Source organism: Erythrolamprus reginae, chromosome 1 (assembly GCF_031021105.1).
Source record: "Erythrolamprus reginae isolate rEryReg1 chromosome 1, rEryReg1.hap1, whole genome shotgun sequence".
NCBI classification, from domain to species: domain Eukaryota; kingdom Metazoa; phylum Chordata; class Lepidosauria; order Squamata; family Dipsadidae; genus Erythrolamprus; species Erythrolamprus reginae.
This window is the reverse complement of record NC_091950.1, coordinates 219,120,241-219,134,935: the sequence shown is the minus strand read 5'-3', so window position 1 is coordinate 219,134,935 and position 14,695 is coordinate 219,120,241. Positions and strand designations below refer to the sequence as shown.

At 45.3% G+C, this 14,695-nt stretch overlaps 1 protein-coding gene across 11 annotated transcripts in view; it reads right to left on the bottom strand.

The window, feature by feature from the left end:
• UBE2F (ubiquitin conjugating enzyme E2 F (putative)) overlaps window positions 1-14,695 on the bottom strand; it is a 238,023-nt gene that overhangs the window by 111,787 nt on the left and 111,541 nt on the right. For all 11 annotated transcript variants that reach the window (XM_070732235.1, XM_070732240.1, XM_070732234.1 and 8 more), the window contains one exon: window positions 11,365-11,435. In XM_070732235.1, the coding sequence (XP_070588336.1) occupies window positions 11,365-11,435 (71 nt within the window). The remainder of the gene's footprint in view (window positions 1-11,364; window positions 11,436-14,695) is intronic.

Sequence of the window (14,695 nt, the reverse complement as noted above, 5' to 3'; positions counted from 1 at the left end):
ACATAGAGATAACATTGTTTATATACAGTATATAAGATGGTTACTGATAAGAGGGAACAATTGGACAGAAAAGGCACGCTGGTGCATTTATGCATGCCCCTTGCTGACCTCTTAGGAATTGGGTGAGGTCAATGGTGGACAATCTAAGGGTAAAGTTTTGGAGGTTTGGAAACGAAACCACAGTCAGGTAGCGAGTTCCAGGCATTAACCACTCTGTTGCTAAAGTCGTATTTTCTACAGTCAGGCTTGGGGCAGTTTCAGTGATAGGCAGGACCCGAAACGGTTGGAAATGCCATTCTGGCAGCGGAAACGGAGCGTGTAGACCCGCTCCGTTGCCGCCGGGTGTGCACCACCCTGCACACGCAACCGGCACGATTCTGGTAAAAATTACCGAGTTTTTGCTTCTGCACATAAGCAAAGAAACCAGCAATTTTTGCCCAAATCTCACTGCCACAAGGAGGTCTGCGCGAGATTTCGGCTGTTGCACATGTGCAGCAGCCAAATCTTGCTGCGTAGCCTAGAGCAGCAGCTGGGGCCAGCAAACAACAGCAGCCTGCCCGAACTACGGCTGGGTGGCCTGCTCTCTGCTCTCCTGCACCGCAGGCATCTCTCGGCACAAGCGGGAGAGCATAAAGCTTGGGGCTGCCCTGCCTGCTCCCTGCATCATGGCCCATTGACCAGGAGATCGCAGAACAGAAGGTAAGAGCCGTGGCATGATGGAGGGGCAATCGAATGGAGCAGGCAGGCCGCTCACGGCAGTGCCAGGGGGCTGGATGTGTTGTAGGACACCGTACATGCTGGCGCTGCGCTGGGCATGGGGTTGGCACCTCCGTCCCGGCCCTGTGCCCATGCCCAGCGCAGCGCCAGCAATGTACTGTGACCCGACGTCGGTACCACCGTCTTGGAGTTCCTGCTTGCAGCCGACCACCCCGTGGTGTGTTGCAGGGCAGAAAAAAAAAGGGAAAAATGAGAGGAAGGAAGAGAGAAGAAAAGGAGAGAGAGAGAGAGAAAGAAAGCAAGAGAAAGGGGGAGGGAATGTGAGAGAGAAAAAGAGAAAAATGAGAAAATGATGGAGGGAAAGAACGAGGAAGAGGGAAACGAAACAAGTGAGAGAGAAGGAAAAAAGGGTGAGGGAAGAGAGAAGTGGAAAGGAGGGAAGGAGGGAGGGAGGGAGGGAAGGAAGGAAGGAGAAATGGAGGGAAAAGGAAAGAAAGAAGGAAGGAAGAAGAAATGGAGGGAACAAGGAAGGAGGGAAGAATGAAATGAATGGAGGGGCGGAAGAAGGAAGGACTTTTTTGGGGGGGTGTTTAAATTTCTAAAATTTTTCTCTCAACATACATTCAAACAATACAATATACCATCTGATTTTCCCTGAATAAAATGCTGTATTTTGTCAGTAACTAATATCAATCATCAGAAAAGTTGCAAAAGTTTTTTTTCCTAATGTTGTCATCCAGGTACATACTTTTCTTTTAATTAAATTCCCTCCTTAATGTTCCTTCAAAAAGTACACCACCAATTATATTTCTAACTTATTAACCATTATGCCAAAGTGCTTCCTTCTTTCTTTATATATTTTTCTATAAACATTTTATACATTTTTCTATAAACCAAGAAAATCTTGTATAGCCAATCAGATGTTAACAAAAAAAAAATTAAAAACAAAACATAAACATATATGAATTTCAGACTTCTTCCCCCCCTCTAAATAGTACATTCCCATTTTGTTTTTTACTTTAAAATAAGGTACAGTATTTGCAGTGTGCATGGGGATTTGTTCATAGTTTTTTTTTATAGTCCGGCCCTCCAACAGTCTGAGGGACAGTGAACTGGCCCCCTGTGTAAAAAGTTTGGGGACCCCTGCCTTAAATGGAGAGGACAAAAATGCATTTTTTCTAAATGCTGGGAAAGAGAAGGCCAAATTTACCTCCTTAGAGAATGCATTCTGTAGACTGGAATTTATAGAGATGAAAGCACCTCATATGAACTTCAGTAAGTAGGGCTATTTTTTCAAAGTTCTTTACTGCTGGTACAAATAAGTGCACAGGTTTATAGCAAGAGAGGCAGTCCCACAAAAATGACCTTAAGTCATTTATGACTTTAAAGTTCAACTTCAGCAAATAGATGTACACCTACCATTAGAATCAGAATTTGTTACTAAGCAAGGCAGTTCAATTAGTTACACCCAATTTTATGACTATTTTGCTACAATTGTTAAGTGAATCAAACAGTAATAAAGTGCATCTGGTCCCCCGCCCTAACTATGCTTACTGGAAGCCATCTAGGAAGGTTTTAAAGAGCAAATGTTCATTGCAAATACATACCAGTGTTCGAATTTTGATCATGTGACTGTGGGGATGTGGCAACAGTCACATGTGCAAGTACTAGTTGTAAGTCATTTTAATTAATCAGTGGAGTGACTTGCATCCAGAGGTTGTGGATGTTTTGTGCCTGAAGGTTTTCAAGAAAAGAGTGGATAACCATTTTTGTGGAAAGGTATAGGGCCGTGATGGCCAACCTATGGCATGCATGCCAGAGATGGCATGCAGAGCCCTCTCTGTGGGCACACACAGTGTCAGCAGCTGCTGTCCTGGTTTCTGGTGCAGGCATGCATGCTGGAATGTCAGAAACCCAAAGACCAGCTGGCGCTCTGGCATGTGCCAAGATTAGCTGGCCAGCCAACTGGACTTCTGGTTTCCCGTGCACACATGTGCACAGGCATTCCAATTTCCGCTCTTAGTGCTGAAAAGGTTCGCCATCACTGGTATAGAGTCTCTTGTTCCAATAGGAGGTTGAACTAAAGAGCTTCAAGGTCCTTTCCAAATCTGTTAGTCTATAATTCTATGAATGTCAGTGCCGTTGTAACTTTGAATGATCAGTAAGTGAATGATTGTAAATTGAGGATTATCTGTATCTAAACATTTGTCAAGGATAACTCCAAGTAAAGCATGTTGCAAGTGTCAAGATGAGTTGTAATTAATATGCTGCAAGAAGTGTTGCAACTGATACAAAAGCTATAGTTATCCAAATTTACCTTGCAACAGTGGCAATCTACAATTCTAACTGCAGTTTTGGGTCTAGGAATGCCCCCAAAGAGTGAACTTGCTCTTTCTCAGGGCAGGCAATTCCATCCATCAGTCCCCAAGTTTCTCCTTACCAATTCCATCTTGTGTTAATTTATATATATTTTTTGGTAATGGATTGATTTAATCTTACAAAATTCTATGAAAATTAGAGAGGTTCAAGAGAAGTGGTGAGTAACAGAAAGAAAATAAAAATATAAGGAAGAAAAGAACCGTTGAAACTTACCTGAACGGTCTTCTCGATGCACTGCAAGGAGAGTCCAACGTGGGTAATTCTCCAGTCTCATTGGAGGGACTGAGTTTTAATTTATACATTATGCAGGCACCGCCCCCTAGCCCACCAGTCATCAATAAACGAAGGAGCAGTAAACTATAACTTTTTTATTAAACAACTGGAAGGCAACAAGCCCGGCCAAATAACTTCACAATGTCAGGCAAATAAAAAGCCCTTGGTCCACCAACTGGGTGGGTTTTGGACTCTCCTTGCAGTGCATCGGGAAGACCGTTCAGGTAAGTTTCAACGGTTCTTCTCCAATGCACTTGCAAGGAGAGTCCAACGTGGGATGTACCCAAGACATAATAACGGGAGGGAAACAGGTCCAAGGGCGTTCAAGTGGAACACACCCTCTGTAACACCCTCCTCCCAAAGGCTGCTTCCGCAGAAGCAAAAGTGTCAATCCGATAATGCTTGATGAAGGTAGAAGGAGCTGTCCATGTGGCTGCTCTACAAATCTCTTCGATCGAAGCTTGTGTTGACCAGGCTGCCGAAACTGCCGCACTGCGAGTCGAATGACCTGTTATTCCTTGAGGGATCACCTGTCCTGACGCCTTGTAGGCCTCAGAAATGCAGGCTCGTATCCAACGACTGATAGTTCGTGAGGACACCTTAGCGCCCATGCCGTGCGAGGAGAAGGAGATAAACAATGCCTCCGATGATCGGGAGTGTTGTGTTCTACGAATATAAATTTTAATCGCACGTCTCACGTCTAATTTATGCCATCTGAGCTCAGATGGATGTGTGCCATGTGTACAGAAATCAGGCAATACTATTTCTTGAGCCCTATGGAACCCAGAGTTCACCTTGGGGATAAATGAAGGGTCCAACCGGAGGACCACTCTATCCGGATGGAACAGACATAAATCAGACCTCACTGATAGGGCTGACAACTCCGACACCCTTCTGGCCGAAGTGATGGCAACTAAAAAGGCCGTCTTTATGGACAAAAGGCGCATTGAAATCGTCCTCAGCGGTTCGAAAGGTGGAGCTGTCAAGGCCTTAAGCACCAAGGTAAGGTCCCAGGAAGGGAATTGATGGATAGCAGGCGGTCTAATATTCGTCGCTCCTCTCAAGAAGTCCCTAATCCAAGGGTGTCGTGACAAAGGTCGGTAATAATCTGGACTTAAAATCGTCGACAAAGCGGCCACGTGGCGGCGCAAAGTGTTAGGGGCTAAGCCCTTATCCAAACCCGCCTGAAGGAAGGTTAAGACAGTCCCTGGCAAGGCGGCTAAAGGGTCGATTTCTTGAGCTGCGCAGAAGGTGCCGAAGGCTGTCCAGGTGGACTGATAAATCCGCCGGGTAGCTGGTCTACGCGCAGCCTGCATGGTAGCGATGACCGTGTCAGGGAGCTGAAGGCGCCTCAGTCGGTCCCCTTCAAGTTCCACACGGTCAGACTCCACCATTGGGGGTCTGGATGCGCAATGCACCCCTGGCTGAGGGCTACCTGATGGTCTGGGATCCTCCAAGGTGGGGAGATCGACAACTCCATTAGGTCCGAAAACCATGCTCGTCGAGGCCAGAAGGGAGCTACTAGGAGTACCTCGGCACGTTCCTGGATGATCTTCTGTAGGACCCTCTGAAGGATGCAAGTAGGAGGGAACGCGTACAGGAGCCCCTTTGGCCATGGAAGGCGCAACGCATCCACCCCTTCCGAACCCGGAGATGGGAACCGGGAAAAAAAGCGAGGTAGCTGCGTGTTGTGGCACGTTGTGAACAGGTCCAGGATCGGTGTGTCGAAACGAGAGGTCAGGGTTCTGAATACAGCGGGGTCCAGTTTCCACTCTGCGGGATCCAGCGTCCTGCGGCTCAGCCAGTCCGCCCATACATTCTCCTGGCCTGAGATGTGCTCGGCCGAGAGAGAGGCCAAGTGGACCTCTGCCCATCTGAACAGGATGTTGGCCTCCTGCATCAGACGGCCGGACCTCGTCCCGCCCTGGTGGTTGATGTAAGCGCGAGCGGAAACATTGTCCGTTAGGACCAGGACATGGCTGCCCTGCACTAGATGGGCAAAGTTCAGCAGGGCGAGGGACACTGCCCTCAATTCCAAAAAATTGATATTGATGTTTTCTAAATCCCGAGGAGTCCACAGACCCTGTGCTACATGGGATGAAAGGTGGGCACCCCACCCGAACAGGCTGGCGTCCGTTGTGAGAGTGAGAAAGTCCTGAACTTGGAAAGGTGACCCCCTCTGAATAGCGGTTGAAGTCCACCATCGCATGGACCTCCTGACCCCTGCAGGGAGAATCACCTGCGTCCTGGAATGGCTGATTTTCCTCCTTTGGTAGGGCAGGAGGAACCATTGGAGGGAGCGAATGTGTAACCTGGCCCAGGGCACTACGTCTATGCAAGAGACTAGTGTGCCCAAGATCTTGGAGAGGAAGGCCAGGGAAGGTCTCGGTTGCGATGACAGTGCCTGTAATAGAGTCCTGATATTGGCCTGTCTGTCCTCTGATAGGAAAACCTGGCACAAGTCCGTGTCTATGATGGTGCCCAGATGAGCCAATCTGGTTGTTGGAGTTAAATGACTCTTTTCCAGGTTTATGGTAAACCCGTAAGTTTGTAGGGTTGTCAAGGTTAGATGGAGATCCTGTTGTGCCCGGTCCCGGGACTTCGACAGAATTAGTATGTCGTCGAGATATGCCATGAGGCGCACTGACCGGTGTCTCAAGGTGGCCGTGAGGACGTCCAAAAGTTTGGTGAACGTCCTCGGCGCCGATGACAGACCAAATGGCATTGCTCGATATTGGTAATGAGATCCGTTCACGCAAAAACGGAGGAATTGTCTGTGCTCTGGTAACACCGGTACATGGAGGTAGGCCTCCTTGAGATCGATAGATGTGAGGAGGTCTCCTGGCCGGATGGACTGCAGGATAGACCGGAGGGAGTGCATTTTGAATTTTTGATAAAGCACATACAGATTCAACCGTTTGAGATTTAAAATCAAACGGACTCCGCCTGAAGACTTGGGGACTAAAAATACGATTGAATAGAATCCTTGTCCCCTCAGATGGAAGGGGACCTCCTCTATCGCTTCTATCTCCAGGAGATGCTCTATTTCCCGGTGTAACAGTGCCCTCTTCTGGGTATCGATCACGTGAGGACAAGAGAGGAACCGGTTTGGGGGAACATGGAGAAAATTGATCCGCAACCCCTGTGTTGCTGTGGCAATTGCCCAGGAGTCGAGGGATGCAGCCCTCCAGGCGTTGGCGAAGTGGAGGAGCTTCCCCCCCAAGGGATAGGGTCCGGTAGAGTCACTTCCCACGTTTGGATCCCTTAAAGTTGGAACCCCTGTATGGACGGCATCCTTGCTGGTAGGGTCTGCCTCGGTCCGCGAAATACGGTCTGTCCTGACGGAAGCCTCCCTGATTGAAAGAGCCCTGGGAGAAGGTCCTCGAACCCTGAGAGGCGGTTGAGGAGGGCTCGGCACGAAAATTCTGCCGCCTATAGAATGGAGTGAAACGTCTTTCTCCCCTCCTGTTTGACCTAGGGAGCACTTTCTTCTTGTCCTTATCCTTGATAAGGACCTTTTCAAGGGAATCGCCGAACAACTGTTCCCCTTGAAACTTGGCTGAAGCTAGGCGCCATTTTGATTTTACGTCCGCCTGCCAGCTTCGTAGCCAAATCAATCTCCGGGAGGACAAGGATGATGCTAGTGCGCGGGATGCAAACTTGGCCGCGTCCATCGTAGCATCGGCGGAGAACTCCGTTGCCGCCAGCAGTTTATTCAAGTCCTGACGGAGCTTGCCATCCTCCTGGCTCGCCCGTGATTGCATGTCCTGTATCCACAGGATAGTTGCCCTATTAAAAAATGAGGCAGCCGAAGCGGCTCGCAAGGCCCAGGCGGCCATTTGGTGGGTCTTCATGACCACGGTCTCGGCTCTTTTGTCCTCCGCTTTCAGTCCCTCAGAAACCTCAGATGGGACTAAGGCGGTGGACACCAAGCTTGCCACAGGAGAGTCTATGGTTGGTGGTGTTAGAAGAGATTCCATCTCCTGATCGAAGGTGTAGTATTTCCGATCAAGCATAGAAGGCCCTTGCGCTGCTGCTGGTGCCTCCCAAGGTCTTTTAATATTATCAAGGAAAATATCAGACGAGGGGATGGTTTCTGGCTCTTTCTTGGGTACCGAAAGCAGGACCCCTTTCGAAGTCTGTGCAGCGGCATCCGTAGGCAACTTCCCCTCTCCTGCCCCTTCAAAAACCAGCTTAGCCTTATTCAGCATAATCCGAAAAAGAGAGGGCTTAAAAAGGCCAACCAGGCTTGGCGGCTCAGGAGGTTGTTCATCTCCTGACAACCCCTCACCTTCATCACTGTCCTCCTGTCTGAGGTACAAGTCCTCCTCCATGGAGCCCTGAAAGGAGGCTGGAGCCGGAGGAGCCCAGACATTCCTCTGCCTCTGTGGAATAGGAGGTACTGGGGCCTGCTGTTGAGCCCCAACTGAGATGCCCTGGGCATAGACACTGCTGATTAAATCCTGCAGGTGTGGAGGCATGTTCTGCCAGGTGCCAAAGGAGTTCCTCAGTCCCACAGCTGATGGTGTAAAGGTGGCTGTGGCCTGGCTAAACTGCCCTCCAGTGATGTTGTGTTGACTAAGCTGACCTCCTGAAGAAAGTAGGGGGCGTTCAGGCGACCAATCTTGCTCCGTTGCCGAGCCTGCAACCCCAGCTATTCCGGTTAAGGGGGAGGCCGGGGGGACCGTGGGCCCCAACAGCAAATTAGCCTGAGGTAGCACAGCAGGTTGCTGTCGTTGAGACAGTTCTAATTGTCTCTCTAGAGCACGGATCCTCTTCTCTGCCTCTTTCAAGGAGGCACTCTGAGAGGCTTTGGCCTTGCCCTTCTCTGCATGAGGCTTTTCCTTGGGGGTAGCGGGCCTGATGGAGGTGGCCCCTTCCTCCCCCAAGTGGGCAGAAGTATCCGTCATTTTAAATAACTCACCGACCGGACAGCAGAAAAAGGCCTTTTGGTGCGATCACACAGCCGATTGTCCAAAGGTAACTGCTGAGTGATCTTATACGGCTGCGTGTCTCTAGGCAGATCCGAGGGGCGTGACCAGGAGCTAATGCAGCAGGCCGCTTCCTGACGTGTCCAAAATGGCCGCCGCGCCGTTGCCCTGGCAACCAGCGTGACGCTAACGGCCGTTCCCGCCCTTTTCTGTGGTGAGGGTCGGCTAAAAATGGCAGCCGCGCCGTTGTCATGACAACCGGCGCAGATTCATATGGCCGCTCCTGACACTGAGGCTTTGAGGAAACCGCGTTTTTCGCCGGATCCACGATCGCCCCTTGACTGCCTCGCATGGTCGCCTCTTAATTATGGCTCTGGTATATTCGTCGGGAGGGGCAGGCCCCTCCCAACGGCAACCGCCTCCAACACCGGGAGCGACCTCGGAGGCCGGGAACCCGGTTGCCCTGATCTCATGCATTTTTCCCCCCCACAGATGATTCAACACTGATGAAGCCAAAGAATGGGAGGGGGGGGAACAGGGCACACAAATCAGCTACTAGAACCCACGGAGGGCCTAGATCGCTGTTGTAAAGGAGGGAGCCAGATCCAAGGTAACCTGCAGAAAAACAAAAAGAAAAAGGAAGAAGAAAAAGCATTAGTACCAAACCTGTCAAGGTATTTTTTTAATACTAATACTTCTGAAGAGAAAACTCAAAAAGGTCCCTTTACTGCGACTGAGTTTTCATGACTGGTGGGCTAGGGGGCGGTGCCTGCATAATGTATAAATTAAAACTCAGTCCCTCCAATGAGACTGGAGAATTACCCACGTTGGACTCTCCTTGCAAGTGCATTGGAGAATGAGTTATTAAACAGTGTCTTAGATTACCAACCTCACTAAAACAAGTTAAAACAAAGAATTTTTAAAAAAAATTTCAGGGGAAAAGGGAATTTTAGATATGCTTGTCAACATACAAGAAGGGGGAGCCTACAAAACAGAGTTTATCACCAGGTCACCAATACTCCATGCATTCTGAATTTCAATAGCAACCATCTATTGCCATATAAAAAGAGTTACATCAGAACACTATATGGCAGGGTGAGAACCACCTGTAGTACCCAGCAAGTTTGAAAAGCTGGAGAGCAGGTACCTACATGAACAATTCAAGAAGAATGGGTAGCCGCAATAATTTGTTACAAGAAGTAAGTGGTGGAGAGAGAAAGGAGTTACAAGACCAACAATATGAAACATCCTGCCATACATCAAAAACATTTCATAAGCTATATGACACAACTTCCAAGATCTGCAAGTGGACAATGCACACCACTCAGGAGTTATCATATGAGGACAAATTATGTGTTGTAAAAATTGCTTGGAGGTGGGATATATTTCCAATATAATCTACTGGACCCCCTGCATGGATTGCCTATCTCTGATGTTAGATCTGATGTTAGAATCCCAAAGAGTGATTGCCATTCAGTCAAGAGAAGGGGGTGTGTGTGTCTTGGATTTGATTTATTAGCATTGCCTGTATCAACAGATGTTTTACAACATATATCCTAGCACCAAGCATCTTGAGATCTCTTCACCTTTGGGGAATAGTTGGGGGGGGGGGCGATTGGGATATTTCACTTGAATGGAAAACAGAAGATGATCAGGAAAACATATGTTCTTCGGGTTGTGAATTAAAGTGAATTTTTCACACTTGTGTATTGCCTGCCTCTGCATTCTGGCTAGTGGGGAGAGGTCTCTACTCCTTTAAATCTACTTGCTTTGCCTAAGAGCATTCATAGATTCATGGAATGCTTTGAATGGAATGCTTTGACATCTGCTTAATAAAAGATCCTTTTGAACTACCTGTCTCAGAAGTTCTCACTTTCTTAAGTTAGACAGAGAGGCAATCCTTACACCTGAACTCATTGGTAGCCTCACACTGCAATGAATAATGACATACATTCAATTTTGCAGCTATTAAGATTAATAATAATAATAATAATAATAATAATAATAATAATTTATTAGATTTGTATGCTGCCCCTCTCCGAAGATTGTTGGATGAGCAGGCACAAAAACAGCCAGGAAAGTGATGGAAGCCAGGGAAATAGGCACCTTGTTAGTCAAGAGGAGTGCTGATTTATTGCCATCTTATCAAGTAGTTACAGGCACAAGGAAACAACAGTGAATGACTGAATAGTCAGTCATCAACAGCCTAATCAACATCTAAAAAGCCAACAGGCATAACATAAATACCACACACACAATGTATATATTCTACTAGAAAGAAGTTCTATGAAGATGGGCTCTAGAAATAAGTCTGAAAGCTCGGAAGACTAAGCCTCTGGGTTCTGGTGTCCAACCCAGATTAGATCCTGCAACATTATCCTGGGACATGTATTTTCACCTTCATTCATGGAAAATATTGGTTGTCTATTTTATAAGCTATCACATTTCAGTTTTTTAAAGTAAAAGATGATTATAAGATTCTTTTAATCACAGAGGACGCATAAAAGTATAGCATGTTACACTTTAATTCTCTCTTTCCTTCCATTTGTTAAATTTATATCTGAACTTTCTTTTTAAAAAGCTATATAGTGACTCTTTTCCTTCCCTTTATTTTAACTTCTTTTCTGTCATTCAGCTCTCTTTTACTTCTTTCTAATTTTCTTAATTCTGTTCTGTTTTCTTTATAAGAACGTGCAGTTCTTTGCTTAAAATGATGAAAGTAATTTACCTTTTCAGAAGGGCATACTTAATAATTAATAGATTTAAGAAGATCAGATAAAGTCTGCTTTAGTTTAGAAAAATTACAATTACTAGCATGTAGAAGCAAGTAGATTGTTATCTCTATACTTAATATACCTTTTGCATACCCTTTTTGTCCACTGAATTAGCTAATTAACTGTTCAACTGTTGTTCAAATAGACTGAAGCAAAAAATCTTTTAGAAGTATTAGGCATTCTATTTTCTTTCTAAACTTATGTATGCTCTTCACCCACCCATCCCTTTTATGTACATATTTGATAAAATAATAATAAAAGAAAACTAAACTATTTAAATAATGAATTACCTCAAACAGATTTCCCCTGTCTCAGTTATATTTGGATGCCAGATTCTTGTCAAACATTTTACCTTTGGAGGCTGTCAAAGAATAAAACATAGATTACAACGTGTTATATATGAAAGGCAAATTGCTCCTTCTCCATCTCCCTACCTTTTAAGCAGTGTGTATCTCAACTCCATGAAGATACATAAAAGACAGACAATACCTATCCCCACCACTTCTAACATATTTTTCTTAATTTTCTACTTAGTTATAAAAATCAATTATTGGGCTAACCACACATTATTAACAAAAGCATGACAAAGGTTCACATATATCAAATTAGAAACATTTTAATGTCTTTTACGTAAGCCAACTCATATTATTAGAAAATTAAATATCTGATGGATACAAATCAAGTTAGCACTGGGTACAGTTCTGGTTAGGATGATGTGGTTTCTGACTTCTTTAAACATAGTATTTATTCCTTTAAATTTTAGTTAACTTATTTTAGAAGTTTGGGAAAAAATGGAAACATTCTTTGGCTCCTTACTTTTCTTCTGTACCTTCATTCCTAAAGCATCCTTTTTTAAAAAACAAAGGATAGTTCGAGTTAATATAAGAAATGGGAAGATACAGAAATTTATAGCAGAATTGTAATTACTAATGTGTTATATATTGTGTTTTAATCTGAAGCACTATTGAATGATTTTCATATAATTCATCAGAAACTCTGAACAAAAAAAGTTAGCCATGCCACTGAATATATGTCAAGTGTACCTCCACTCAAAACCCAAGAAAAGAAAACCTTAAATCCATATTTATAGAGAAAAGTACTTTTACTGAGTATGAACTGATAGCAACAAAAAAAGCAAGACCTGCCTGAGGTTAAAGGCATGAAAATTACATTGAAATCATTCCCAAATCCCTCCCCCCAAGGACCCTGGCTAAATGTCCAATCCCCAGCCCCCAGTGTCATGTGGGATGCATCATCAGGTGGTGCCATACATCTGATATACTGGGATGGTTGATTTTGTCTAGCTAAACAGCTGTGCAGTAGACATGATGACAACGTATTTCCCTTTTCCTCCCTTCTTGATCACACAATGAGACATCTTCACCAGCTTGCTTCCCCACCCAAATACCTAATCTCTCCCCCTCCCCACCATTTTTATGGCAGTTGATAACAAGCAAGCATCATGGAGGCTGACATTTGGCCCTTCTGTAGTAGAGATGTTTAGTCCTGGGCGGGGGGGGGGGAGGAGAAACATAATACAACATGGACAAGGTAAATACCATTCAAAAGTATAAGAACATTGACATTAATATCAGAGTATTACCAGAGGCTTAGCAGAGTACTTTGAGTAGAACAATTTTAACAGCTTCAGGAATCTGACAGCTTGCCCATTCATCCATTCAGATTGAGAGGGAGTGTTTCCAAGCCACCAAATACTATAGTTTCCCCTCTAGAATTGAGGGTCTCTTTGACCTCAAAATGTTGTTCTCTTTTGATGATTTAAGGGAACAGGCAGGATGTTTTGGTCTGATGAAAATGAGAAGGTATGTTCAGGTTTCAGTAAACTAATGTGAAACATAGGTTGGATCCTCCTAATGGGTTTGGGTAGCTTTAATTGTACTGTGACTGGGTTCACAATTCTCACAATAGGAAAAGGTCCCAGATACTCAGGCTCCGTTTTTTTCAACTGCTGGGTAGTATGAGTAAGCAGTCAAGTAAACTGAAGTTGCTCAATCCACTCCACTAAGGAAGGGATTTGAAGGTGCAAAAACCACTCTGAATGGGGTAAAACCAGTGCTACTATGTATGGAGTTATTATAAGCGACCTCTGCAAATGGCAGTAAGTCTGTCCAGTTAAATTGCTGATAATTTACATAACATCTGACGTACTGTTCTAGAACCGAGTTAGCCAGTTCACAAGCTCTGTTAGTCTGTGGATGATGGGCAGAGCTTAAGCCTTGGCAGAGCCTAGCAACTTTAGGAACTCCCTCCAGAAATGGGAGGTGAACTGAACACCCCCCATCTGAAATTATTTGTTCAGGGACACCGTGTAGCCTATACACATGTTGAATAAACAGTTTAGCCAACATTTTTTTCTGATGGAATGTTGAAGCAGGGCACAAAATGCACCTTCTTGGAGAACAAGTTCATGATCACCCAAATTACTGCATTGCCACCACTCTCAGGTAGTTCACTGACGAAGTCCATTAATATTTCCTTCCAAGGAGCATCAGGTCTAGCAACTTTCTGAAGTAATCCCTGCGGCTTTCCAGGTGGCCTCTTTGCAGAAGCACACACAGGACAGCTAGCAATAAATCTCTATGTCATCTTTTCAAAGATGGCCACCAGAACTGCCATTTAACCCAAAGTGTCCAGTGGCTTTTGAATTGTGGGCATGAGGTAATACAACTCCCCTAAGACTGGAGGGAACATACAACTTAGCCCCCACCAATGAAGCCATCACGAACAGTATACTCGTTTGAATGGGACATGAACCAGTCATCAGTTTTTAGTGCTTCCTTTAGCTGCTTTAAATTGTTGTCTTCCTTTGGGTTCTGGTGAGCACGGGAGGAGCCGATTGCTTGAAGGGAATAGCCAGGTAGATTACTTCCAGACGTGTTCTATTATATTTGGGCACCCTGGATACAGAATCATCCATAAAATCCTTTCCCCAGGAAGGTAGCACAGAGAGAAATTAAACCGATTAAAGTATTGTGTCAATGGACTCGCTTAGGTGACAACATCTGCAATGTTTTAAGGCCTCTAGGATCTTATGGTTTGCCCACACCTCAAAAGGGTGATTTGCCCTTTCGAGGAAATGTCTCCAGATTAACAGGGCCCATTGGATAGCAAAAGCTTTCTTCTCCCAAATTGCCCACCTCCTTTCAGTTTCAGTTAATTTATGGGAGATGTAGACACAGAGTTGTAAAGTCCCATCAGCATTTCCTTGAAATAGTACCACCCCCAAGCCACGTCACTGGTGTCGGCTTGGACTACAAAAGAGGCATCCATGTTGGAATGTTTAAGAATGGGCTCGTCTACAAACAAACTTTTCAGTTTCTCAAAAGCTGCCTCACACTCCATATTCCACTCAAGACTTTGGCTTTGCCTCTCCTTTTGTCTTTAGGAGGTTAGTAAAAAACAATGCAATTTTAGCAAAAGAGGGAATGAATTGTCGATACAAGTTAATGAAGCCTAGGAAGCTTTGCAGATACTTGTGGGTACTTGGGGGCATCCACTCCATGACTGCCCAGACTTTCTCCAGATCCATTTCAATGCCCCCAATGTGGTAACCTAAATAGTTAATTTCCATCTGCACTTTCACAATTTGGCATACAGTTC